A 23,876-nucleotide genomic window follows, 5' to 3' on the forward strand; every position below is an offset into this window, starting at 1 on the left:
AGTAACACATTAACAATAATTAATAATGTTAAGTAAACATGTAACAGTTGTGGTTCCTGTTTTGGCTCTTTGTTACTCGCACCTTTTTAGAGCTTTAGTGTTAGTGTATGTAAATCAGTACAATGTAATATATTCCTTTAAGGTCGCACCAATATGTTACATTCTGATGTATGTTATGTACATTTGTGTTTGTGTCTTGCACATGCCATTCTCCACGCTGCAGTCATGAACTCACCTACCAGTTTTTCATTACTTCTGCTTAATTTGTGATGTCATGCAAATGTGTGACACTTTTAACGTCATCATGCATTTAGCAATTGTAAAAATTAACAAAACATAATAATAATATGCTTTATGATTTATGAGACTCCACGCTTAAAGTCTCACGGAAGACAAAATTCAAGACTATTCTCTGTCCTGTCTCCAAGATGATGGAAGGATCTTCCAATAGCTGCTCGGACTGCAGTGTCTCTTGCCATCTTCAAACGTAGACCGAAGGCTCACCTGTTTGTTGAGTACTTAATGAGTATTAACTCAGCAGATAGCACTTGTTGTCTTTGTTCTTAAATTGTGTGTCTATCTGCCCGATGTGAACCAGTAGAGGTGGGGTGCCGGGGCTTTGCTGGTCAGTCATTACCCCGCACCCTAAAAGTCCTTGGAATAAAAGGTCAGCTGTGCAGGCGAGCCATCAGGAATAGCATTGAGGCTGCGGAGAAAGCCTCAAGATGGCTATGGATCCGGAGGGGGGATCCGTGGAGTAGCAGGCCACTTGGACACAAGTTGGGGGCTGATCACCCCTGACGGGGTCGCCCGAGCGAGGGTGTTTGATGATCAAAGACCCGAAACACCCCATGACCTTGGGTTCATCACTGATGATGTGTCCAAGTAGCACCTAAAAGTGTATGTAAGAACACCTATCTCCGTTATCACAATACTGGTTATATACTATATATATATATAATTTTTTAATATATATTTTTATATATTTTCAGGCAGATATGACGGGCAGGGTGAGCAACTAAAAAGGAAGCGATCACGCCAAGTCTCAGGGAAAGAGGATGGTTTAATTGAAAGTGCGCAAACCAAAAACCCGTGACATAGTTCCAGATTAAGGAAAGACAAGGCATATATAGACGAACAAATGACCCTCAGGTGGGCGGGACCCGTGATCCGTTGATCGTTTGGACGAACATCACATGACCAAAACAGGACAGCTGCCACTGTAAACGGGGGCGACCGGCAGGGGGGCCCCCCACAACGTGACAGCAGGCATATTTTATTTAAAATATTTTTGACATTTTGCACAGTGCCTGTCTGACAGTTCGATCTGCGCACTGACAGTGACTTTTTTGTTAATGTTTTCTAACATTTCATTAAAAATAAATAAGTAAATAAATAAAAGCTGAATAAACCCAACCTTCAACACATTTATCTGATGTCACGGTGAGGGGGCCGGGTCGCCACCAGAGGGCGCGCAACCCGGCCAGCAGCCGATCCCAGCACACACCCCCGCGCACGCAGCCACTCCCACAGTCGCAATCACCATCATACTGAGCACCTGTTTCTTGTTTACTTTGCACTTCTTAAGCCCGCAGGTCGTCTGGTCCAGTGCTGCACATTGCCGCTACACGAGCGTCTCTGGTTGACAGCACATCCCTACCGTGTGTGTACGAGCGTCACCTTGCATCCACAGTGTATGCGCTACGAGCTTTACCTTGCATCTCCAGTGTATGCGCTACGAGCTTTACCTTGCGTCTACAGTGTATGCGCTACGAGCTTTACCTTGCATCTACAGTGTATGCGCTACGAGCTTTACCGTGCATTACGTGCTGTGTATGCGCTACGAGTGTTACTGGTTGCCATGGATAATAAACCACCTTCTGTCCAACCCACGTCTCCGGCTGCCTCTGTCCCGACGCCCCCGGCGTCACAGAATGTGCAGCCTGGAGCAGCCGGAGGCGAGGGCGCCTCTGCCATAGAGGTGTTGGCCCATCAAGGCATCATCCTGGGCAGACAACAGCAGGAGCTCCAGGAGCTCCGCTCAGTGGTGAATACCCTGACGACCTGCATCCAGGCTCTGACGGTACAGGCATCTGCGCGCCCTCCAACGCCAAGAACGCCGATTCCTCCACCCGAGCCCTATAACGGCGACCCGGAGCGCTGTGAGGGCTTCCTGGTCCAGTGCCAGCTCTATTTTACCAGCATGCCTCACCTGGAGGAGAAGGAGAAAGTCGGCTTCATGGTAAACCGGTTGCAGGGCAAGGCACTGGACAGGGGAGCAGCCCAGATCAGCGCGGAGAAGCCCTGTACCCGCAGTTATGACCAGTTCGTTCACGACTTCAACCACCCCAGCCACGGGAGGGTCTGCGGCCAGAGCCTGTTAAAGCTACGGCAGGGAAGTCGAAGCGCCGCAGACTACGCTCTGGAGTTCCGGACCCTGGCCGCCAGGACTGGTTGGGGAGAAGCGGCTCAAACAGACGTCTTCCTGGCGGGGTTGAAGCCCGACCTGAGGGCGGAGCTGAGCTGTCGGCCCGAGGGACAGGACCTGAATCAGATGGTGCACCTGGCCATAACCATGGACAGGTTGCTGCAGGAGCGAGGCAGAGGAGCGGCGCTTCCTCCTATCCCGCAGGCTCCCGTGCACACACCACCCCGTGAGACCACGCCCGCCGAGCCCATGGAGATGGGTGCTGCCGCCCCCCCCCCCCCCCACTCGTACCGCTGGTCCGAGGAGGGGGCGGGCTAGGGTGAGTATTGCTCTGATGGGAAATCTCTTAACGTGGGAAGCGTCAGTGTCTTACGGGGCGATGTCCTTATCTGTGTTTGCATTAGTGGATACGGGAGCCTCGGGGAACCTGATGCGGAGGAGCGTCGCTGAGCAGCTGAGGGTGCCCCTGATCAGACTCGAGGAGCCGAGACGCGTGCATGCACTGGACGGGCGACCTGTGGGCGGGGGTTTTATTTCTCACCACACTGCACCAGTCACCATACACGTTCAGGGCCGAAGGGAACAGATCAGTTTTTTTGTACTCCCTTCCACACGCTATTCCATCACATTAGGTCTCCCTTGGTTTAAACTCCACAACCCCGTTATCGACTGGTCCACGGGTAAGCTGCTGAAGTGGGTTGCGCCTCTACAGGGCACCCGGTCTCCCTCCCGTGTGTTCGCGCAATCCACCAGCGTTGAGAGCCCTAACATCAGCTCCACTCCAGTCATTCCCGCTCCGTACCGTGATCTAGCGGAGGTGTTCAGCGCTGCCAAGGCCACCCAGTTACCACCCAGTTACCACCCCACCGACCCTGGGACTGTCACATCACCCTCAAGGCAGGTACTACGCCACCGCGCGGTCGAGTCTATCCACTTTCTCAGGAAGAGGAGCGGGTCATGGCTCAGTATGTTAAGGAGGCTCTCGCTCAGGGCTATATTACTCCCTCCACCTCTCCCGCCTCAGCCAGCATCTTCTTCGTAAAGAAGAAAGACGGTGGGCTGAGGCCATGCGTAGATTACCGAGGGCTCAATTCCCTCTTAGTGAACTTTGCCTACCCGCTGCCTCTAGTGCCGTCGGCGCTGGAGCAGTTAAGGAAGGCTAAAGTCTTCACTAAACTAGATCTGCGCAGCGCCTACAACCTTATTCGCGTACGCGAGGGTGATGAATGGAAGTCGGCGTTTAGTACCTCTACGGGGCACTACGAGTATCGCGTCTTGCCTTATGGCTTGGCATCTGCTCCGTCGTTCTTCCAGGCGTTCATTAATGAGGTCTTAAGGGAGTATTTGAATAGATGCGTTGGCGCTTATATCGATGACATCCTGATCTATTCTCCCTCCCACGACCAACATGTGCGTGATGTACGGGCAGTTCTGGGCACGCTCTTGCGCAATCGGTTGTATTGCAAGCTCGAGAAGTGCGAGTTCCATCTCAGCGAGATGAACTTCCTAGGCTACACCATTAGGCCAGGCTCCGTGCACATGCAGCACAGGAAGGTGGAGGCAGTCGTGAAATGGACGCAGCCTCACACACGGCGCGAGCTGCAGAGATTTCTGGGCTTCGCGAATTTCTACAGGCGGTTCATTCGCGCATATAGTCAGATCGCAGAGCCCCTTACTGACATGCTGAGAGGGGGAGGAGTTAAGCTTCGCTGGACAGAGAGATCTACGAGAGCGTTCAACCACCTGAAGCAAGCGTTTGTCGACGCGCCGGTTCTGCACCAACCGGATCCTAACCGTCCCTTTATAGTGGAGGTAGACGCGTCGAACGTGGGAGTAGGCGTGGTGCTGTCACAGCGACCGAAAAAGCATAGCTCTCTCCGTCCCATAGCCTTCTACTCGAGGAAGCTCACCGCCGCCGAGCGTAACTACGGGGTGGGAGACCGTGAGTTGTTGGCCATGTGCAAGGCGTTCGGTGAGTGGAGACACTGGCTGGAGGGAGCTAAGCATCCATTCACCGTGCTTACTGACCACAAAAACCTGGAATATATCAGGACCACAAAACGGATGAACGCCCGTCAAGCCAGGTGGTCTCTGTATTTCTCTCGTTTCAAGTTCCAGGTGACATACCGGCCAGGAGAGAAGAACCAGCGTTCGGATGCGCTATCTAGGTCCTTTCCTGGCAGTACGGAGTCGACAAGCGAGGAGCCGGTGCTTACGCCTGAGTGCGTCGTGGGAGCTTTGGAGTGGCAGATCGATCGGGAGATCGAGGCAGCGAACCCGCATCCAGGTTGCCCGCCGCACCATAAGTACGTTCCCCCCGCGCACCGTAGTGCCCTCATCAGCTGGGCTCATACGTCAGTGGGGACGGGGCACCCAGGGGTGTCAAAAACGGCTCAGTTGTTGGGGGCCCGCTACTGGTGGCCGGGGCTGCACCGGGACGTACTGCAGCAGGTGGCGTCCTGCGCGGTGTGTGCGTGGTGCAAGGTGCCACACACTCCTCCTGCGGGTAAGCTCCTCCCTCTCCCGGCACCCAAGCAACCATGGACGCACATCGCTTTGGACTTCGTCACGGACCTCCCCCCGTCCGAGGAGAACACGGTCATCATGGTGGTAATAGACCGGTTCTCGAAGATGGTTCGCTTCCTTCCCCTGCGGGGCCTGCCCACCGCTTGGGAGACTGCGGATCTCTTGTTTCGGCACATATTCCGGCAGTTCGGTCTGCCTGAGGATATCGTGTCGGACAGGGGACCGCAGTTCACCTCGCGTGTGTGGCGGGAGTTCCTATCCAAGCTCAACATCACGGTTAGCCTAACCTCTGGTTACCATCCGCAGGCTAACGGACAGGTGGAGCGAGCGAACCAGTTGGTGGGAAAGTTCCTGCGCGCGTACTGCAGCGAGCACGTGGACACATGGTGCGCCCTTCTGCCCTGGGCCGAGTACGCACAGAACTCCCTCACACATTCCAGCACGGGGATGACACCGTTCGAGTGCGTGCTCGGTCGCCAGCCGCCACTCTATCCTTGGAACGCCGCGTCCTCAGACCAGCCCATTGTCGAGGAGTGGTGCAAGAGGAGCGAGCGGGTGTGGGAGGACACCCATCAGCGGCTGAGAGAGGCGATTCAAGCGGAAAGCCGACCGTCGGAGGGGAGAGACCCCATCTTATCAGGTAGGGGATAAGGTGTGGGTCTTCACCGAAGATGGACGCCTGGGCAGGAGAGGTAAACTGGGGGAGAGATATGCCGGCCCGTACGTCATCTTGAGGCGGCTTAACCCAGTTACTTACCGCATCAGTCTGCCCGAAGACAGACGTGTGTCGCGTGCATTTCATGTGTCCGCTCTCAAGCCATACAGAGCAGGTGCATTGGAGGAGGCCTCGACGTCACGGCCGCCCTCGCCGCTGCAGTTGTCGGACGGACCCGCGTACCTCGTGGAGAGGTTACTGGACTCGAGGCGCAGAAAAGGTGGCTTACAGTACCTGGTGGACTGGGTCGGATATGGACCGGAGGAGCGCTCCTGGATACCGGCCTCTCAAGTGGTAGGCCCATCCCTTATCGCCGACTTCCACAGGGAACATCCAGATCGGCCAGCTCCGCGGCGACGGGGAAGACCGCGTGGGAGTCGACGGGAGGGGTCCTTGGGGGAGGGCTCTGTCACGGTGAGGGGGCCGGGTCGCCACCAGAGGGCGCGCAACCCGGCCAGCAGCCGATCCCAGCACACACCCCCGCGCACGCAGCCACTCCCGCAGTCGCAATCACCATCATACTGAGCACCTGTTTCTTGTTTACTTTGCACTTCTTAAGCCCGCAGGTCGTCTGGTCCAGTGCTGCACATTGCCGCTACACGAGCGTCTCTGGTTGACAGCACGTCCCTACTGTGTGTGTACGAGCGTCACCTTGCATCCACAATGTATGCGCTACGAGCTTTACCTTGCATCTCCAGTGTATGCGCTACGAGCTTTACCTTGCGTCTACAGTGTATGCGCTACGAGCTTTACCTTGCATCTACAGTGTATGCGCTACGAGCTTTACCGTGCATTACGTGCTGTGTATGCGCTACGAGTGTTACTGGTTGCCATGGATAATAAACCACCTTCTGTCCAACCCACGTCTCCGGCTGCCTCTGTCCCGACGCCCCCGGCGTCACATCTGAGTGTTTTAGGTTTTTACTTTGAAGTGGAAAAACGTCCTGAATGAGAACGGGATCCCGTTTAAGGTGCTCTAGATTAAAAAAAAAAAAACAAAAAAAAAACAGATTCGACTATTAGTCGACTAAAGGGAAAATCTGACAAATCAGATTTGACTATGAAAATCCTTAGTTGAATACACCTCTAGAAGAAAGTGAAACATTTCTGGAGTCTGGCAGCAACTCCAGCATTAAATTACTACAGCCTAGCTAAAAGCGCAGAACCAGAAGTTAACAGTGTTGTACTTCACCTCTACAAATTCCTTCCGTGTGCTGCCAATAAACTAGAGCTTCTCTTGACTACAACTGACTGTGGTCTCTTGATTTGGAGCTGTTCTCCAAGCTCATAGAAAGGACAGAAAGGTGGACTTTGCTTAGGCTGAACAAGATTTTAGAACCTTACATTAATGTGGTTATCGTCATCTCTGCTTAGTCCTCTTCAGAGCCATAATGGAACTTGGGTAAGCAGAGAAGTCTAGTGGTCCCAGTCGTCAGCCACTTTGTGCATCTTCTTCCGGAAAATTCGAAACCTTCCAGATAGTAAAACCCCCAGGTAGTAAACTCTCCAAATAGTAAAACCCCCAGATAGTAATCCCTCCAGATAGTCCTGAGTCTATTCTGTGTCCCATGCCAAGTTGTCTGGTATACCTCCAGCAATTGAGAATAATGCCACAGTATTTTCTAAATCTAATAACCAGTGGAAACTATTTTTCTATGCTATCCATGAGACATTTTCTCACATTGATGAATTTAATAGTCATTAAAATCTTGTCAAATGCAAAAAAAAAATTACAAACTGACAAACTGGACAGAAGCCACACCCTTGACTTTGACCACCAGACTACCACCATCTTTATTCAGGCTGTATTCACATTGAGCTTCATGCCATACCCCACCAGCAACGGTAGTTCCTTTAACAGGCTTACTCCTGATGGTCTTCTTGTGTATACACTTATGGCGCATTTCCACTAGGGCCTGTTTGGCGCGGTACGGATCGATTCGCAATGGAACGGTACGGTCGCGTTGTGTTTCCATTACAATGGTGGACCACCACAATGTGGGTGGAGTCGCTGTTGGCACACAGGTTGTAGTGTCGTGACATCATTTGTATGCGACCACAACACCGGTCGATGCCCCTTAACACATACCATTATTGTATCTTATTTATCTTTATCTTCATTATTGTATGTGGTTGCTCTAATTATTGATAATAATTTGGTATTACCCAAACAGCCTGAACACACCCTGCATAAAAAGCATCAGTCATACAATCAAATGAAATCAAACTTTATTATGAAATATAGATATTTAAAGTACAAAATATGTAAATAATATAGTTATAGTAAAAAAAAAGTGCAAAAAGCAAATTACCTAAAAATAACATATAGCTTTATATGAAATAAATATTTACAATACTACAAGCAACATTTTGTGTGCTTTTACTGGCGTCTGTCTCGCATGGTGTTCACAAGTTCGCCAAGCACCCCGAGGAAAGCCCGGTTGAAGGAAACATTTTCCGCCAACTCCGCTCTCCTCAGCTCGGCTTCTTGTTCCCGGGCCTTGCGACAATCACGGAGCAGCAGCTGGATGTGCTCCTCACGCTGCTCGTGCATCCGCACATGCTGTGGCGCTCGCCTCGTCAGTGGAAGGGGAATCTTGAACGTAAAAAATAACAAATATTAAACACAAGCATTTCCGTGAAAGCAACAACAATATAGCGTAACTGCATAAAATGTGTAGCACGCCATCGCTGCTCATGCTTTGTAGCTACAGCTAACTAGCAACTAGCAAGGCTAAGAGCTAGCTATTGTACAGTAGTGACTGTGGTGGTAACATTAACTACAAACACAGCTCTAAATTCCTGCGTTTACAATAGATGCGTTCATATTACGTTCATATTACATCTTTTACGAGCCTAGTAAAACTGTAAAATCACATTACACTCACCATTCTCCGTGGCCTCCAGCACCGACATTGCCGTGTCCAGCACGTTTTCTCTTCCGTTACTGGCTGGCCGGTGACCGTATATGGCATCCATTTGCTGGAACCATTTCCAGTCTTTGCTCCGCTGTGTCCGTTATGGTCCTTCACCGCCCGGTAATCGCTTTCAAGCTTTTTTAGCTTGGACCGACCGGCACTGCTGAACGGACCGCTGGTAGCCATGAGTGGCCATTAGCGCGGAAACCTCGCTAAAAACCTTTACATTTCTAGTGGCCCCGTCCAGTTCGCCCTGGATTTTTTGATCGCTGATTATTAACAGAAAGGTTTGTACCTCGGCGTTTGACCAGGGAACAGACTTTTCTCCTTGGGTTTTAAAAATGGCTGAGGAGTCGATAGCGGAGGCGTCGCTCTCCTGTTACGCAACCTGTGACGACACTCCCTGGCCAATCAGTGTCATGCTGTTCTTCCACGTCACAGAACTGTACCGCTTTGGAATGGTTAGAACCTCGAGCGAGTAGGTACGAAAAAAGTACCTGAAGGTACCGGCAAACTGGTACCTGGTACTAATGGAAACACTCACAAACCGTCGCAAATCGAACCGTACCGCGCCAAGCAGGCCCTAGTGGAAATGCGCCATTATTCACATGTGAGGACACAAGGGGAGTATGTGAGGACACAAGACTGCCCGTCTGAAGTGGTTGTCTGCAGTACGGGGGCTCCACAGGGAACAGTCCTTGCTCCCTTTCTCTTCATTCTCTACACTGCTGACTTCAAGTACAGCTCTGCCAGCCACGGACGTAGTTTTGGGGGGGGACGGGGGGGACATGTCCCCCCCACTTTTTCAAAAGCCGGTTTTGGTCCCCCCCAGTTTTTACAGTTAAAACCAAATATTTAAGTAGCGACGAAGTCATGTCCCCCCCACTTTTTAACGGTTAAAAAAACAATATCCAAATAGCGACAAATCTAGCACTAGGATCATGCAGCTCCGAGCTCCCCCCCCCCCCCCCCCCCCCCGCTCAACAATTTTTGTTCACAGCGCTCAACAATTTTCATTCAACCACCCCCTCCCCACCCCCACTCAACAGTTCGCCACCCCAGGTTGTGTCCCCCCCACTTATGAAATCAAAACTACGTCCATGCTGCCAGCTGCCACCTGCAGAAGTTCTCAGGTGACTCTGCTATTGTCGGCCTCATCAGTGAGGGAGACGACAGGGAGTACAGAGGACTGACGCAGGACTTTGTGGAATAGTGCCAGAGGAACATCTTGCAGATTAACACCAGCAAAATGAAAGAACTGGTAGTGGACTTCCGCAGGGCCAAACACTCTTCTCCTGTACCAGTGAACATCCAGGGAATGGACATTGAGATGGTGAGGTACTACAAGTACCTGGGTGTTCATCTCAACAACAAGCTGGACTGGTCTGACAACACAGCTGCACTTTACCAGAAGGGTCAGAGCAGACTGTATCTCCTGAGGAGACTCAGGTCCTTTGGAATGGAGCGTGTGCTCCTGAGGACCTTCTTCGATGCTGTGGTGGCATCAGCCATCTTTTATGGAGTGGTCTGCTGGGGCAGCAGCATCTCCACTGCTGACAGGAGGAGACTGAACAAAATCATCAAGAAGTCCAGCTCTGTCCTGGGGGGCCATCTTGACCCAGTGGAGGTGGTGAGAGACAGGGGGATGAGGACTAAATTCAAGCACATGTTGAAGAACCTGTACCATCCCATGCACCACTCCACTGAGCAGCTCCTTTAGTGCCCGGCTGCTGCACCCGCGCTGTGTGAAGGAGAGATACCGCAGGTCCTTCCTTCCACACGCCGTCAGACTGTACAACAACCACTGCTCTCCATAGCTCACCTGTAGTGTACAACAATCTCCTCACTGTACTTTACTGCTCCTACTGTTCTTCCATGTGCAATATCGGAATCTACCATGTGCAATATTCAATATACCATGTGCAATAACCATAACTGTTTACAACTACATACATTGCATATATACTCTTTATTTATTTCTCTTGTATACCTGTATCTTATATATGTGTATTTCCTGACACTATTCTCTGCTGCTGTAACAATGCAAATTTCCCCACTGAGGGATTAATAAAGGATTATTTTATCTTCACATGGATGTGAGAGTTTTTAAAGTTATAGTTCGCAGGTAGAGTCCATTGGTAGGTAGTGTCCATACCCTCATGGTTTACACCAGTCACATTACGCAGGCCTCCTGTGTCAGCAGTGGCATTATTTCTTGTTATCCTGTTGTGTTGTGTATCCTGCCCTTCAGTTAGGCAGGTCCCATTAGGAAACCCAACACCCGAGGGTAAATTTGTCTATATACACAGTATATCTATACATGTCTTTGTACCAGTTGACTGCTGGTTATTGTATCCTTCATTTGGATTTGTCCCAGGCTTTATGCTGATGAATGTCAGGCCCGTTGACAGTCTTGCTGGGGCCCGGGACAAGAAAGTTTCATGTGCCTCTGTAGCAGACAATCCTTGTGTTAGGTCATATAGTATATAAAATAGCCACACATCAAAGCTGTTTCTGACAGCTGACTGGTTTATACTTGACGCGGCGCGAGGGTCCATGCGGCAAAAATGACATAATCGCAGTGGTACCGCCCGTGCGCGAGGGCCTCACGCGCTGTCTATTCAAGGTCGTGCACCTCTCGACTTTTGTAACTTCGTGCGTGCCGCACTTCAGCGCGATCGACAAAGTCATGTTTGCAGGGTTCATATACCTTTATAAGGTGGAATTCAAGCACATGTACGTCACTTTAAATGTCCATTTCAATATTTCCCAGCACGTTAAACTTAAGTTAAATATTTGTACATATACTCGAAATGATTCGAAATAATTCACTTTTAATCACATTAATGGTAGTTTCCTTTCAAAACGCCCAATCTTAACGTCTTCACGTTCTCTCATGTTTTGCCCTGGAATTACAAGAGGCTCGTATTTGTTAACACAAGAGAACTGTTCAGTCACAGATATTTGTTGTGAAACGAAGCAGTTACAATTTCAAGCATTTTTAAGTACTTTAGCCTAAATTCCATCACTTTTCAAACCTGGAACACAATGCAACATTAAAATTAGTCACGTAAATGTTTTTCCTTTCTTTTCTGTGCTCCAGATTTCTGTATTTACTTTAACTATCCACCACTGTGTTTCCCGCTGTTGGGCGGGTACCAGCCGGCTACAGTCGGTGCTGGATCAAACCATTTTTCAGTGGGAGGCGGGGGTGTATGCACTTAATGGAAAAAATATGCAGATAGGTAAAAAACATTTTAGCAATTGAGCTTATTTTGAGTACAGAATTTTATATTAATGAAAGAATGGATTATATTTAAAATAGACTTTAAATAAAAAATAAATTGCTGGGCTCTTTGATGGGCCCCCCTGGCCCTGAGGCCCGGGACAACAGACCCGGTTGTCCCCCCCGTCGACGGGGCTGATGAACGTTATTCATTACATTCGTTTTCCCCTGAGACTGGAGTGATTGCTTCATTTTTGTTTGCACTCCCTCACCCATCAACACAATCACATTTTATGAAGTCCATTTATGAAATTCACATACATATGGCAAATACTGGTCGTGAGTGTTTCTGTATCGTTTCATTGGCATTTTTCTATTTCATTGTGGTCACTAAATTTTAAGGTTGTACACATCACATCATGCGTTTTTTTTTGAGCCGAGTCACAAGGGTCAAAAATCATTACAGTACAACAGTTCAATAAACAGTTATTTAATATATGTAGTGCATCATGCCTCTGCAGGATAGATACTGCAGGGTTACATATTTTAACATGATGAGAATAGGACTAACTTTTGTAGACAGGACACCAGTGAAGATGAAATTCATCGAGTTCTGTAAGAAAATAGAGCAGTTAGTAGCAGTAAAGAAAAACGAACATGAGGTTCTGCACAGTGTCCTTGCTGTACAAATTTCTGTAATTCATGTTACTCACTACACTAATGACCATAAGGAGTGAGAGTTAAATCCAAACCCTAAATATAAATACCCTCACTCCCTAGGGGTGCATAGACACTGGTCTGTCTGAGCCACATTTGACAAACCCCTCACAATGTACCATATAACCACCCACATACCAACTCCAAGCAGAAATGTTAGTTGCTGTGTTTAAAAGAAAATGGAAATATTTGAGCATTTTGTATGCTATATACAATCAGATTTCAGTCTGGCTAATAAGAGATGCAAAGTGTGAATTCATTTGTTTAAAATCATATCAGGAAAAATGATCAACACAATTGGCATAATTGAACAGGAGAAAATGGAGTGAAAGTAGTCACTCTAGTGCAACAACCAACAAGTGGCGTCTTGAGCAGTGAAATTATACTTGGGTGATGAAAGAAACTCACAGATAATCCTGCAGGAATACCTAATGCTCAGGTACTTGTAGGTGCCGACACAGGGGTCAGAGAAGACAGAGTTTGTGGCAGGGACCACACAACTGCTCTTGCCTTCACACCTGTGGAGATAAATAGCAGAATTCTAAAAACGGAATTAAGAACTACTTTTTGAAAAGCTAATTTTTTGCCTCTCCATTTAATACCATTTTTGTATTATCTTTCACTTGTGCTCTTCAGTCAGGGACTGAAATTGGCACTGTAGTGCAACTATTTTTAGATTTCTCTCCTAGAAATCAATAATGTAAAAGTAAAATACTTTGACTTCAGGGTAGACTCACCTATTTGTAACTTCAGCTAATGTGTTGTTTCCATAACACTTAGTATTGGAGATTTGACTCCTGGGTCGCCCAGCAGAGCAGGTGGTGGAATCAGTTCTGCCAAAGTTAGCACTGAGGATATCCAAAACACCGGCTTCTACAAATGAAGCAGTTTAGTACAACAGAAATGGTTACTGTGTCTACTGCACAGAAATCACTTCATATAAGCAGTGCTCAGAGATCACGACTACTGAATAAATACTGGGTATGTTTGGAAATCATTCTCTCAAGTTTCCTTAAAATGTAAAAATTATCTATGTATCTGTAATTTCCAGACGTGTGGACTCGAGTCACATGACTTGGACTCTAGTCCGACTTCAGTCACTAAACTGATGACTTGTGACTTGACTTAGACTTTACCTTTACTCACTTTGAATCGGACTTGAGCTTTAAGACTTGAAATCCTTATTTTAACATAAGTAATATAGAATCACATAACTGGATCATTTTGTATTAATGGTGCTGTAAAGTGTGAACTGCTCAGCTCAGTTTATCCGTAAACTACAGGTGAAGTTCTGCAGCCAATCGGAGAAGAGGGGGAGGGGGGTAGCAGCGTTGAATTTGTGCGGAGAGAACATGCTCCCAAAAATGATCCTGTTCAATTATAAAGATTATGCTGTTGTGAATAAAATAAGAACTGCAACATGCAAGACATGTGGAATTAGGATAAGAGATGGAGATGCAGCCACTTCAAACTGACATTTGAGGCTGCACAAACAAGAGTAAGTCTCTACTATGTATATTTAACAATGCTATAACGGTTAGCTAGCTAGCTGGGATGTGATAACTCAGGGGTCGAAAATTAACTGTTACAGGGGTCCACATGAGCAACTTGACGTGAGCGGTCCGCACCAACAATAATTCGATAGCAGGGGCGCGGGTGTAGGTGACGACGACAATTGCGAAGACATCTCACTCAAGCGAACCGAATAGCTCAAACGCCTAGTTAGTCTGACTAACTTAATATACTAATAATCAACTGCATCAATTGTGTTAAATATTGAAATTACATCTGGTGACTTGACTAGGACTTGAAGTTTAAGACTTGTTACTTGCTCACATGTCAATTTCTGACAACTACTTCAACTGTCATGGAGATCAGAAGTGCACCACACCCACCCAGTCACCTCTGGGACAACCAGTCACTGGCATTCCTAATTAAACAATCAGTTTACTTCAGTACGTTGAAAAACCACCCACCAGAACAGTCATTAAACTCTTGCCCAAGTCACTCATACTAGATCAACCACACTGACTTCCGGTCATGTTTTGCATACAAAAAAACTGCTTTTGTTGAAAATCCCTGCATGGTCTTGCTTCTCCGTACTTAACTGGACCCCTCCCTTTGGGCCTGTGAATACGTAGTTCACGTTCACATATGTACTTCCTGTGTGGTTGTACGTGTTCACACATCTTGTCAGTCTAATGTGTCAGGGCTTAAGAGTTGTGTATATATTGTGTGAGTATGCTCCGAGTATAGTCTTTGTGACTATGCGTTTGCCTTAGGTGTTGTATGTTGTGTTACATGCGCCATATTGGTTATAAGAATATAGCTACATGTTTATGGACCTAGTCCGCATCCTGCCTCATTCCTCGCACCATGACACCTACATTTACTTCTCAAAGTACAGTTGATTTAATACATGCATTAATATTTGACAATCAATTATCTGGATAATTTATCTATTAATAGATTAATTTCTCTATTATATTTGACAATATCACCATTAAATGATATGTAGATTTGTAAAACTAAATTAAACCTAGACATCATAACTCAATTTTCCTTGCTTTATAGTTGGAGTTAGTGGGGCAGTTACAGAACCTTGATTTTATGAGGGGATACTAAAAGGAGATTGTACAAACCACATTTCAGTGCAGCATTACTGCCCTCGCAGGTCACACTGGTGTCTGCAGGACACATCACAGCAGATTGTAATCAACCAGATGTTTCTGTAAGGCATGCTACTGTAGATAATAGTACAGAGGATTAGTTACTGTATGAAGGATTAATTACTTACAAACTGGGAGGCAACGATAGGAGACGGTGAGGTATTTGGAAATCCCAATACATGGATCATTGAAGATGGTGTATGAAGCATGTACAGTACAACTGGTTTTCCCATTACACCTGTGAGGTAAAGTGAGATGTTACCAAGAGCTCTTAAGAGCACTCGAGCAACACAGCCTCAGATCAGAAAAACAATAAAATACAAAACATTACTCTGCAGCCACAAGAGAGAGTGTGTTGGAAGCATAGCAGTTGGTGTTAGCCAGGATGAAACTGGGCAGCCCAGTTGAGCAGGTTGTAGAATCTGTGCGCCCATAGTTAGCATTGATGATGTCAACCACATCATTCCCTGCACAGACACACAGTGAACAGTTTGGAGCATCGACCGTTTTGAAAGTATAATTGATCTGCAGTAGGTTTCGTATGGACGCACAATCAGTATTGACCAAATAAAGATGAAGGAGGGTGATCTCACCACAGTCCAATGTGCTGTAGCCATCCTCACATATTACAATGACACCTGGTGGAAAGTGACAAAAACTGCATCAGGACCTGGACGTCTACCACCCTGCAGAACTTCAGGATTAAGATGTCACTCCAATAAGTAGGATAATTATTCAATTAGGACAATGCATCAGGCGTGTAAGAATCAGAACTCTGCAGCACAGCAGGCGTTCAAAAGGTTTACAACAATATGGTAGATGTCAAACTTGGCAGACTATCTGCGTTATACTTACGGCCTTGCATACAGGTGAAAGTTGTGTTGTAGTACTTGAACGTTCCCAAACACGGGTCTGTGCTGCCAAGCTTATCAGTCTTAAACTCACACTGTCTAAACCCATTGCACCTGTTTATTACAAAGGATATTAAATGTCAGACGTGTTGGGTGATGGACTCTTACAGCTTGATCACTCTGTATGATGGAACAAAACTATCCAACATCAAAGGAATAGTAACAGTTTGATTACCAGTCTTTTGTTAGATTCAGATTTGTCTGGGGGTATTCCAATTATTCATCTAATTTTTGCCAAAGTCTCAAACCAGCATTCCATATTTTCTTCAGTAATATTCATAAGAGGTATAGAAAAATAAAATACTTGCTATATGCCATGTATGTTTGTTGTACCTAGCAGAGATGATGGGAATATTCAAGGTACATGCGGTGTTCTGGGTTTCAGAAGCAGGACGACCAACACTACAAATGCTTTTATCTGTCCGGCCATATAATGCAGACGTCACATTTATTACTCCAGTGTCTGAAAGTGTGGATACAAATGTGGAGTTTATTCTCTGCAATGCTGAGAGATTGACTAAATCCTTTAACAGTATGAACAGTCACATTGTCAAAATAATTCATAAATAAAATGCTCATTGTACTGATAAGCAACCGTATTTATGTGTTCTACATTCTTTAATTATAGTTTACATTTACCACTGAAAGAGCGTACAAAATCCTATACATTTCTAGAAGGAAGTTAACATTGAAGTCCTTACATAAAAAATATGTATATGGTTCAGTTTGTTGCTGAGAATAACTTACCACAGCCGAGGTGCTGGACACTACCATAACAGGTTATTTCATTTTCTGAAAGAACCAACAACGATAGACGTGTACATTAATAAATGACACGGTAGGCCCGTCCACCACCTCAGGGGAGATGCCCACTCCTACACACTCCAGCTCCTGTACACCCTGTAGTCACCCTCCTCCTATCATACACACCCGTAACCTCATCATCGCCTCCTCATTCCAGACAAGGATTGTGACAGTCGCGCGTTTTGCGCCTCTAGTAGTTATTTAGCGCCTTTTCCTTTCATTATAGTGTTGTGCTGTTCATGCCTCTTATGTGAATATGGACATTAAAGAACACAGCCCAACCATCACATCCTGCCGTTTCTGCCACTTCAGCACAATAAAACTGTTAGAATTGTTAAGACAGACTAAAACCCTGCCATGATGGTTTCTAATTTTTTTTTTTATTAACATTTAAGCAGTAGTAAAATACAATATGCACATATATGCACTCATCTGATTATGTGCAGAAATTCATTGATGCAAATAAAGCATTGGTGCTTATTTTTTACCTGCATAAACAAGCAAGCCAGGAGCCATCAGCACTGACAAAAGAGAAAAACAGGCAGTCCTTAAACCTCTACAAATCAGTCCTTAAACCTCTACAAATCAGTCCTTAAACCTCTACAAATCAGTCCTTGCATTCAATGCAAATCAGTGTTTTACTTGGACTAACATTTCATACTTGGAGTCCTGCATTGTTTGCTGGAGTACGTCCTGCACTAAAATGTGCAAATAAATTTCAGCTTGGTTCTGATTACTGTTTCTCTTGTTGAGATGCAAGGGAAAAGGTTGAGCATCAAACATGGTTAAAACTTACAAGAGAGTAGAGTGAGCTTCAGGACAAACATTGTTCTGGGCTGGTGGTGTCAGAGATGCAAATGAATATCCACGTGTTGAATCCACTGGAGCCGAGCAGTATTTATATGCTGTAAATCAGAAAACATTTCTCCAAGCATGAAAACACTTGGTAATTAACAAAGATTATTGTGGCATTGTTTTCTGTTCCAGGACATTGTGTAAATTTGGTATGGGTATAGTGCTGCATTTATTCTATTACATTATAGCAGACTGTTGACCCACTTGTTTTATTGTACAACCCTGTTTCTAACTAATAAGCCTGTTGTCATAATCCATCAGGTACTCTGACCTAGGGACACAGGCAGTGCTACACATACACCAACATGGACTGCACCTGTAAAGCTCCCAATCTCCGGATTATGGAGATTATGCTCCAAGTGTGCTAGCTCACCACTTAATTATGTTGTACATTGATTAGCAAATTCAGCTAAAATACAGCTAATAGGAAAATTACATTTTTGGTGCACTGGGTCCCATCTGTGGACACTTTGCATGAATTGTATTCAAAGATGAAGGAATTGCATACAGCAAATGCAGACATTGAATGCATGTTGGAGAAAATGCTGGACTGTTCATGAGAATGAAAAAGTGGTGCATAAATGGGATGAAATTCAAAAGGCAAGAACAGCTTATGAAATTAACAGAATGAGCAAACTGGTTAATTTTCCTGCTTTTGAGCTGACAACACGTAATTCCTGAAGGCATAGTCTGAAATGAAGTTCAGTGTGTGCTCAAATAGCCTGTTCTTTCAGGAGAAATTGATCTGGACACTTAAATTTGGCAATGGAGTTTCCTTACTCTCCAGCAGATCAATCAAGATTAACCTGGCCTCATCACATATGCCACATTGCCATAAAATCTTTGTTTAGTACTGTAAGAAATCAGAAAAAAAAATTTGTTTGTAACTGTATTCTTGAATTGATACAAATTGTTCAAATTTTGTTCCTCTCTACATCATATCTACAAGTACTTGTTGAGCAGCATTTGAACCATCTGAGAGACTGTTTTCCAGTTATCAAGATAACTACAAAACATTACTCAACTGACATTCATCCGAGATTTTTAAAAAGGTGTGTCACCATGGATGCAGCAGGAAGTGAGGGTAATGCAGTTACATTTTAATTGTCCATTAAAACAAACAAAAAAACTCACCAAAAGCAAAACTCACCTGAACCGCTGAGAAACAAAGGTTAGCAATCAGAGCATAATCTAGTCAGGCAAAAAGGTCAAAACTTCACTCAGGGCTGGTATCAAGAATACTCAGTACAAAATGGCGGGACCTGTGAGGGTTTTAAAGAAGAGGGATCATATGCAGCAGGTGTGCGCAACTGATGAGGGGTGTGTCAATATGTGGGTGATTGAGAGTGAGGGAGTGACACTGCAGAGGTGTGTCGTTGTGTGGGTGTCTCCCCTGTGCTCGGAGGCCGGCCTTCCGTGACAAAAGTGTATGTGGATTAAGCTAAAAAAAGTTTTGTTTTCTTTTTTAAAATAATGGGCATTAAAAATTGAACTTGAAAAATATTTTGTCTTTGGTAAACACAGTAAAATGTGTAAGTGTTGCCAAAACAGAACAGGAGTAAAGACTCTGTATCAGAAGTAAAGAAAATGACTTACCTGCAAGACATATGCAGAATCTCAGGCTTATTAATGTAAACTATATATGTGCTTCTAGGTATTACCTTATTAATCACTGGACTGGTATTAGCAGACAAACTCTTGTTCTTCCTCTACGTTTGTAACCAAGTGTCTGTGTATGTTGTTGAGTAGTACTGTTCAGAAGTAACATCAAGTGTCATGTGATATGATACAATGTTCTGTTTTTGTTGATGAAATCTCAAAATTTTAATAAAACGTGTAAAAGCCTTAATGTAGTACAGTACCTGTGGAATACATTGGCTCCGCCCCCATCAATCATTCATTACCGTAGTTTTCCCTTCCCCTATCCTGGTCCAGCCTTTCTTTTCTTATGTGTAATCTGTTTCACTTGTGTCCTGTCCCTACCTTCGTTTGTCAGGTATCTAGACCCATTGTCTTTTCTCAGTTACTGTCTGGTTTTTTTTTTTATGGCGGTCCCCCCGTGTTTCTCCGCTACCCTGAATTTATTTAGCCTGCTATCGCCTCTCGTCTTGTAGTTTCTGTTCCTGTCATCTTTCTCCCTTTTTCCGTAGTAAACTTGACATTCTCTCGCTCTGGTTATGCTATTCTTGGTGTGTCTAATTATCTCTATGCGTGTGTAGTAGTTAGGGTTTTGTGTTCGCTTGTATCAGTTGTTCATTCGTTAAGTAGGCTAAAATTAAATGTGGGTTTCACATGGTTCTGATTGAACTGAAAGTGGCCCTAATCTTAAAGTCAAAGGTCTGGTGGGCCCTGTTCCTGTCGTTGTTCTAAATATTGAGGCCCCTTTCTCTCATATTTATTGACTTATATATGATGTATGTGTCATGCCCACTAGGCTGATGTCAAGATCTTTAAATTTAGTTTAGATCTCTCAGAGACACACAACACACCAACTGAGTATCACTTGATTTTATTAAGGGAATTTCACAGAGACCCCGTGTGAAATAATATGCCTAAGAAAAAGGGAAATGCATCACTAACAAGGAGAAAGGGTTTGGAGATTTCACAAGCCAACTGGATCCACGCGAGAGGGAAAACAGTAGCAAATCAGACTTTCCTTTATTTTACTTGCTCAGCGTGTTGACTCAACGTTGCGATTTTCCCAGGGAATCCTGCACTCCCATCCCGCCGATTCTGGTAGTCCTGTCAAACCTACTACCATCGCCGTTTAAAAAGAAGTCCTAGTCCAATCAGCACCTAATTGTTGTACAACAAACACCTGCAAACCACCGCACAACCCTTGCATAAATAAAGCAAACCAATCATTTCACCCAACAAATCACAACCCACTCCCGAAATATGCAAATATATAGGGACCTAGTCTTGCATTAACAAACTTGCATATATAGGTGTGGTGACCTAAAGCTCAGTGGCGGAGCTAGACTTTTATCCTTGGGGTGGCCAGAGGGTGGCCAAAGCTATTTTAGGGGGTCCATAGACTATGACAATGTATATTTAAGAAAAGCATTCAATTGCAATCAAAATATAATTTTCATGTACATCTTAAGCATGCAGGAGATCAGATTTGTGTATGAAATTTGCAGTTTTTTAACAATGTGCAAAATGTACAACATGTAAAAGTAAAAACACAGATGTGCTACTTCTGGCATATCTTACAATCCAGATTATTACGAAATAGGAAAGCTGCTTTCAGCATTCCCTCGATCAGTGAGTGACTGTCTTTGAAATAATTAATTGCACTTGAGTACATATTTTTAGTAACTTACATCGGTTACACAAACTTAAGTCGGGGCAAAACCACTGTAGATGTAATGTGTAGTATAATATTATTTTTCCTAGAAAAGTGTCTTTTTACTATTTATCCCTTATATGGTCCAAGGGTCTGTGGGACCCATTTTTAAAAAATCAGCTTAAAAAAATTCTACAATTTTTTTTTTTCAAACTGAGATTCATTGGTCCTTGGCTCATTTTCCGTGAGCGACATAAATCAGAAAATATTTTCAATGACCACCCCCCCCCCCCCCCCCCCGTACCCCCCCCCCCCCCCCCCTTCACATTTGTATTACATACAGGGGCCAGGGTCCACTGGGCCCTGGGCTAGTCAAAGTGGGCAATCAACATTGGGTTGGGTAGTTGATAGTCGTTTGTATGACTTTAAAGGATATACAAACAAAGGACAGAGGAGTTTGGCATGCAAAGGTGAGCAACCATCAACACTTTTGATGGTTGTCACATCAGTGGTTGATTGCATATTGTCAGACAGCAGACGAAGAATCTATAGAGACAAAGGGGTGAGATCTGAAAGAAGCATCTTTTCTCTCAGCCCTCATTATCCCTCCCTCCTCTCTGGACCTGTGTGTGTGTGTGTGTGTGTGTGTGTGTGTGTGTGTGTGTGTATGTGTGTGTTTCATCCAATCATGGGGACATGATGCTATAAATGCTAAAAATGCTATAAAAGATGGCAAAGTGATTCTCAGTTCAGACTGCCTTACAGCTGATATTGGAAGAGACAGAGGATTTTGATGGTGATTCAGAAGAAGAAATTTCAGGATCACATTTCTGAAATATCAGAGTCTGATACTGATAATGAAAAGGAGGATGAGCAGCAGCCAGCTCCGTTAGCACCAGCCCGTGAGCAGCTAGCCATAGGACCAGCCTGTCAGCCAGCATGATTTATGATTCATTTCCTTATTGTGTTACATTTTAATAAAAAAGTAACTAATAAATAAATGAGAGCAAACTAATTTAACATATGTATTGTTTATTTTACTTGCAATTGGGCTAAATCTGCTGATTATTTTAACAAAAAATGCAATGGGTCCACCACACTCAGCTGGACCCCAAGAATGTAGACCACGCCTGGATCTCATCAGGGTTATTTATTTACAATACGTAAAATTATAATATAATTCTTTTATTAATATTACCCGCACCTACAAAGTTAAAAAAAAAAAAAAAAAAGGAAAATGTTTTATAAGCTACACCAGGCTAAAAGCCACATATATCTACTGAACTGAACACATTTAACTGAACTGGGGTGAGTTTCCCAAAACGTTCTTAGCGCTAAGTACTTCGTAACCTCGTATGAAATGTACGAGGTTATTAAGTAGCCTACTTAGCACTAAGAACGTTTTGGGAAACTGACCCCTGATCAGTTTCTGAACGGTGCCTGTAGCATTTCACGTGTCAAATTCCGACAACCCTCGTTTATCCGCATAAAGACGCTACAGATGATATTGTCGATTTACGTTTGTATGCATAAATAAGAGCTAGACTTTAATTATCCATCACAGCAAACGGCACGGAATTATCTATATCCAAAGCCACACTGGCTCAAGGGTGTTTATTATTTTAAATAAAATACACACTGGCTATACCGAAGTTCACCTCTGACCACAACATTGCAGTATTACAGCAGTATTATGTCTAAATATCTAGTTAGAACAAAACTAGAGTTCTCAATGAACTAAGTTAAAATCACTGTAACTCCGGAATATCATCTGTAGTGTTTTTATGCGTGTGCAAACGATGGGAGTAGGAATTGGGCACAACGCTCGTTTGAAAAAATTTCTCCGTCGTGCCAGCCGCTTGCATGTGTTAAATGAAATTGAGTATTATTACCGATTACAAAACGCAACAGGCTCTCAACAAGATGTGTGATGCGGTGACATGTCAGTCATCTGGGGGGGCACTTGGGGTGGCCAATCAGAATTCAGGGGGGTCCAGTGCCCCCCCGGCCCCTGCTTTGGCTCTGCCTATGCTAAAGCTCTGGAGAGAAAGATTCACATTGGCCCGAGACCTCTCTCAAGCAAACCTAGGGTGCTTGGTTTGATGCTGTTCTTTTTGTAGTAAACTTACTACTAACGACTAAGACCGTGTCAGCAGAGACTTCTTCATTAATCACAGCACTGCTACAGAGACAAGACACAAAATCCAAACAAATGTAGAGCAAAGCAAACTCACATCTGGCCAATCACAAAACATCTCGGATCATACCTGTCAAGTTTTGTATTTTAAAATATGGGACATTTCCCGTATATGACGTCATCGCCTAATTTGCATAATCGGTTATTTGCATATAGCTGCAGGAGAGACGAAAACATATTTGGAGTGGCAAAAAGTGAAGAAAAACACACCAAATATGTTTTGAACTACAAATGAATAAAAAAATAAAAACTTTCTAGTGGTATTTGTAGCTACAAATGGGGACATCTCCTGGGCATATTCTGTGCCTTTAGCCCGCGTTTGTGCTTGGCAGATTGTTCGTGCTGACGGACATCGTTCCTTCCCCCATGAGAGACACTAAAATCACAGCTACATATCTTACAGAATGAGTAGCTATGCCCCTTCATGCTCCTCTTTAGGAAAGTAAATTCCCTGTCCCATTCGTCAAGGTACTTACACGTACGCTTAGCTTTTTAGGCAGGACTGCCTTCTCTCGTTAATTCCATCTCTGATTTGTTGTTCCAGGTTTGCTCCCACTGTCGACACTAAACCCGCGAGTTTTCAATTTTTAATTATTTTTTTAAAGCATTTATGTGCCACGC

General features: G+C 45.0%; 1 protein-coding gene and 1 pseudogene across 1 annotated transcript; one reads left to right on the plus strand and one right to left on the minus strand.

Annotated features, from left to right (window-relative positions):
- LOC143493230 (uncharacterized) overlaps positions 1–828 on the plus strand; it is a 181,951-nt pseudogene extending 181,123 nt beyond the window's left edge.
- An 11,459-nt stretch (positions 829–12,287) lies between these two features.
- LOC143493260 (rhamnose-binding lectin-like) lies at positions 12,288–19,052 on the minus strand. The gene is made up of 13 exons (XM_076991567.1): positions 18,920–19,052; positions 17,711–17,819; positions 17,403–17,435; positions 16,858–16,902; positions 16,444–16,573; positions 16,055–16,164; positions 15,793–15,837; positions 15,531–15,666; positions 15,328–15,437; positions 15,173–15,217; positions 13,268–13,403; positions 12,939–13,048; positions 12,288–12,426 (listed from the first exon to the last, which is right to left on the minus strand). Coding segments are annotated over exons 2-13 (933 nt in total). The 5' UTR covers positions 17,742–17,819; positions 18,920–19,052; the 3' UTR covers positions 12,288–12,424.
- Between the last annotated feature and the right edge of the window lie 4,824 nt (positions 19,053–23,876).

The sequence above is a fragment of the Brachyhypopomus gauderio genome, unplaced genomic scaffold (assembly GCF_052324685.1).
Source record: "Brachyhypopomus gauderio isolate BG-103 unplaced genomic scaffold, BGAUD_0.2 sc83, whole genome shotgun sequence".
Taxonomy (NCBI): domain Eukaryota; kingdom Metazoa; phylum Chordata; class Actinopteri; order Gymnotiformes; family Hypopomidae; genus Brachyhypopomus; species Brachyhypopomus gauderio.